Source organism: Hevea brasiliensis, chromosome 13, assembly GCF_030052815.1.
Source record: "Hevea brasiliensis isolate MT/VB/25A 57/8 chromosome 13, ASM3005281v1, whole genome shotgun sequence".
Lineage (NCBI taxonomy): Eukaryota > Viridiplantae > Streptophyta > Magnoliopsida > Malpighiales > Euphorbiaceae > Hevea > Hevea brasiliensis.
In genome coordinates, this window is record NC_079505.1 from 58,756,990 (window position 1) to 58,761,784 (window position 4,795).

Sequence of the window (4,795 nt, forward strand, 5' to 3'; positions counted from 1 at the left end):
ACCTAGCTGATCCATTCACTAAGCCTTTGTCACAAGCACAGTTAGACCGACATCTTGAGAAGATGGGTCTAAGATATTGTAATGAATGGCTCTAGTGCTAGTGGGACATTGATAGTAGTATACCCTAGAACATATCATTTAGTATGTATTTTGTACATATTTTTATTAATAAAAGGCATTTTCACTTGTCCGTTTACATAATATATTTATGTGTAATAGAAAAGGTCCATTGATATTTTGTTAGAAATTCTATTTTTAAGTTGTTAAGAATATGAGTGACAGTATTTCTAGCACAAAGTATCGTAAATAGGTTCACAATCGAGGATACTTCACAATAAGGACATAACTTATCCAGAAAGATTGTAATCATGTTTGTTTCCAAGTTATTTCTATGAGATGTAAATAAGATGGAATGGTGAGTCTCATGCCATATAACAAACATGATAGGTACTTATACCTGATAAGTAGGTCGAACCAGTGACACTTATGACAAGCACATGGAGTTTACTCTTGTCAACGCATTGTCATAAATCATATTAGTGAAAATAATCTTTAGACCTGAGATAGCACAGTTATCTTGTATATAGTTGGTTTGAGTTTGATACTGCTTTCATACTTGTACTGTGTATGGGTATATGGGCATGTGTTGGCTCTTACTAGTTATATATGGAGGTAGGTGTTGATCAAGATGGAATCTGTTCCTCTAAGTAAATAGGGATAGAATCTTATGTTCATTTAATTGTTCTTGATGTTTCAAGTTCTTAGCCAGGACAGATAGATTTAATCAGAAAAGAGTTTCTGATGAGAAAATCATTTTAATTAGGAACTGGAATTAAAAGAGAACATAATATTCATAGCAAATGGGGTTTCACATAAATCATGACTCCAGCTTGAGTTGGGATTTTGTAATTGGGAGATTCTAGTGCATGGTAACTTATGATTATAGGTTCATTTAAGGTAAACCTTATTACTAATTGGGTGGCCATGGCATGCTATGCTAGGTTTTAACCATGGTCTATGAGGTGCATAAAATGATTTAGAGAAATCATTTATGGTAAGAAAGAGTTCTGATGGTTTAATTGATTAATTAAATAGGTTTGGTTTGCAAATAGATTGCAAAGTTCCTAGCATGGCTTGAAACCAAATCTAGGTTATTGGATGTATAGTATAAGTTAAATTTATATTTAAAGTGTTTAAATATGAATTTAATTAATGAGAAATTAATTAATAGAGATTAATTAATTTATTTATGTTTAATATAAATTGATTAGAAGAAGAGAAATAATTATTTTGGGTTGAGAACTCAAAATTAAGACATAGGGGGTATTTTGGTCATTTCACAAGGTGACATGTGGCACCATGAGATGGTGACACATGGCACTACACATAAGCTTGCCATATGTCTTTTAATCATATAAGATGATTAAAATTAAGATTAAATATAGGTTTGACACTTGGCACAATGTGATTGGGTCAATTAAACCTAGAGGCAATCAGAAGGTGACATGTGGCAAGGTTTTTAAGTGATGACCTAGCTATATAAGTGTTATTATGAAAGAGTAAAATATGTGGGCTGCTATTCTCGCTTTGTGCTGCAACCCTTAACTGCTCTCTCCCCTCTTCTTCTTCATCTCTCATCAATTCAAAGAGATTAGAAAACAATCTCTTGAATTAAAAATACTAGAAATCATTTCTAGTGTCCAATTTACATCTGTAATCTCTTAAAAGGCAAAATTTGATTTTCTAATTCATAGAAAAAGCTTTAGAAGTTGTTCAAGGGCTGCCATAGGTGATCTTGGTGTGGACAAACTAGAGGGACAACATTTGATGTCCTAAAGATGCATCCCAAAGGTGACAAACACACTACAGTGCATCTAGATGTTAGTGCACTTGTTCTTGATCTAATCTAGGGTTCTAAAATTAATCTGATTAATTCTAAAATCTTAAATGGCAAATACAGATCCAAAGACATATTAAAAAAGTTTTAATATGCTGTTTATCATTGTAATCAAAGAAATTAAAATGAATCTTGCATGATGCATGTGACCCTATATGAAAATTTTTTATTTCAATGATCTAAACTTACGTTTTTCATGCTTTCGGTCCTTCACCCATTTGCTATTAGAGATTGGGTATATAATACCTGCGTATAATAGTTTTAGAATTTCCTTTTTTACTACTTCTTTCATATTTGGGTTAAGTCTTCTTTGATGTTCAATAGTGGGTTTACTATTTTTTTTCATGGGTATCTTATGCATGCAAATAGAAGGATGAATCCCATTCAAGTCTTTTATTTTATACCCTATGCTCTTGCTATGGGTCCTAAGTACCCTTAGCAATTTTTTCTCTTCTGTTTCAGATAGACTGGCATTGATAATAATAGGATATTCATAATTTGAGTCCAGGAATGCTTACCTTAGCGTAGAGGGAAGAGGTTTTAGTTTTACCTATTTAGTGTTTTCCTGAAGCTTGCCTTTGGATTGATCCTCCTTTAACTCTTCTATAGTGAAAACTTGAGCCAATAGTGGGGATGGATTAGCTGTCAAGGAATATGCATAAGCTGCAATCTCCGTGTTCTCCTTCTCTGCTGTGTGGCTGTGCATGATGGATGCTCCTAGAGGATCTTCAAAGTGTGCTTTAATGAATTCCTCTTCAACTTTCTTATCAATTATATCAACCTTGAAACATTCATCAGGTTCAAGTTTGTGTTTCATTGCGTTGAATAGGTTGAATTCCACTTTTTCATCTCCTACCTTGAGAGTTCGCAGTCTATTCTTAACATCTATGACAGCTCCAGCAGTTGCTAGAAAAGGTCTTCCCAAGATTATAGGGATTTGGATGTCCTCCTCCATTTCCAGTACAACAAAATCAACTGGGATAAAGAATTTTCCCACCTTAGTAGGGATGTTTTCTTGAATGCCCACAGGGTATTTCACAGATCAATCAGCCAATTGTAATAAAATTGTTGTAAGCATAAGTTCCCCCACATCAAGCTTCTTACATATTGAAAAAGGCATCAGACTCACACTTGCACCTAGATCATAGAGAGTTTTGTCTATATTCATGTTACCGATAAGACAAGGTATGGCGAAGCTTCCTGGATCTTTAAGTTTTGGTGGCAGCTTGTTCTGCAATATTGAACTGCATTCCTCTGTAAAAGCAACAGTCTCATAGTCTTCTAGCCTTCTCTTCTTTGATAAAATGTCTTTGAGGAACTTGGAATAAGATGGCATTTGAGAGAGTGCTTCTGTAAAAGGAATGTTTATATACAGTTTCTGCAAGATTTCTAGAAACTTTTAGAAACTTTCAAAACTGCTTATCCAATTTGGCTTTCTGGAATCTCTGAGGAAAGGGTAGAGAAGGCTGATATTCTGGTAGTTTCTTTTCCTTCCTTGCTTCCTCTTCTTGCTTCTCTTTAGCTTCTTCCTTTTTCTCCTCTATTTGGTTTTTAGATTTATCAGAGATTCTCTCAATTGGTTCTTCCTCTGACTATTATAAATCCTTCCACTACTCAATGTAACTGCCTTACAGTGCTCTCTTGGGTTCATCTCCCATTGACTAGGCAGCTTACCAGTAGTTTTACTTGAAGAGGTTGCTTGCTAAGCAATTTGATTTTCAAGCATATTGTTGTGGGTGGCAAGTTGGTCCATTCTAGAAGCTAGCTGTTTGATCATTTCATTTTGCTATTGCTAGGTTGCTAGGAAGCTTTCCATCACAAATTCCATAGTCGACCTTGATTCAGGCTATTGGCTCTAAGGGGGTGATGGTGGTTGTGTAGGGTTTTGTCCCTTATTCTGAAATCCCGGGGGTGCTAGTGGTCTGTACCATTGCTGTTTGTTCATTGGCTAATTCTATGAATTTGACCATGAGAAATTTGGGTGGTTCCTCCATCCAGGGTTGTATATATTTCAATATGGATTGTGGGGCTGTCTCTGGTTGAAGTTCCCTCTATTATTCACTTAGTTCATCTATTCTGTGGGGAGTTCATTGAAGATATTATACTTTGAACCCTTGTATCCTCCTCCATAGCTATCATAATGTTGATTGTTCATCCCATTAGCATTGGCTTGCATTTTATCAAGCCTCTTTGCGAGCTGGTCAAATTGAGCATTTATCATGCTTAGGGCATCCAATTCTAGGATCCCTACTGTTCTCCTTGTATTTCCCCTCTCATTTGACCACTCGTAATTGTGATATGTGACCCTCTCCAGAAGTGCAAGTGCTTGATCTACTATTTTCTCCATTAGGTCACCTTTTGCTGCTGAATCTACTGTGCTCCTTGTAGAGGGCAGTAGCCCATTATAGAAGTTCTAAACCAGGAGCCAATATTCTATGCCATGGTGCAGGCATTCTCTTTGTAGGTCCTTATATCTCTCTCATGCATCATAGAGTGATTCACCTTCCCTATGCCTAAAGGTGTTGAGTTTAACTCTCAACTTTGCAGTCTTTACATGTGGCAAGTATCTTGCTAGAATAGCTTGTGAGAGGTGTTAGTAGTATGCCCTAGAGCATATCATTTAGTATGTATCTTGTACATATTTTTATTAATAAAAGGCATTTCCACTTTTCTGTTTACATAATATATTTATGTGTAATAGAAAAGGTCCATTGATATTTTGTTAGAAATATTATTCTTAAGTTGTTAAGAATATGAGTGACAATATTTCTAGCACAAAGTATCATAAATAGGTTCATAATCGAGGATCCTTCATAATAAGGACATGACTTATCTAAAAAGATTGTATTCATGTTTGTTCCCAAGTTATTTATATGAGATATAAATAAGATGGAATGG

General features: G+C 35.2%; 1 protein-coding gene across 1 annotated transcript; it reads right to left on the reverse strand.

Moving 5' to 3' along the window:
- Positions 1–2,447: 2,447 nt before the first annotated feature.
- On the reverse strand, positions 2,448–3,233 carry LOC131172164 (uncharacterized). Its single transcript, XM_058133108.1, has 2 exons — positions 3,029–3,233; positions 2,448–2,911 (listed from the first exon to the last, which is right to left on the reverse strand). Exons 1-2 carry the CDS (start codon positions 3,231–3,233, stop codon positions 2,448–2,450), a joined length of 669 nt encoding a protein of 222 aa, XP_057989091.1.
- Between the last annotated feature and the right edge of the window lie 1,562 nt (positions 3,234–4,795).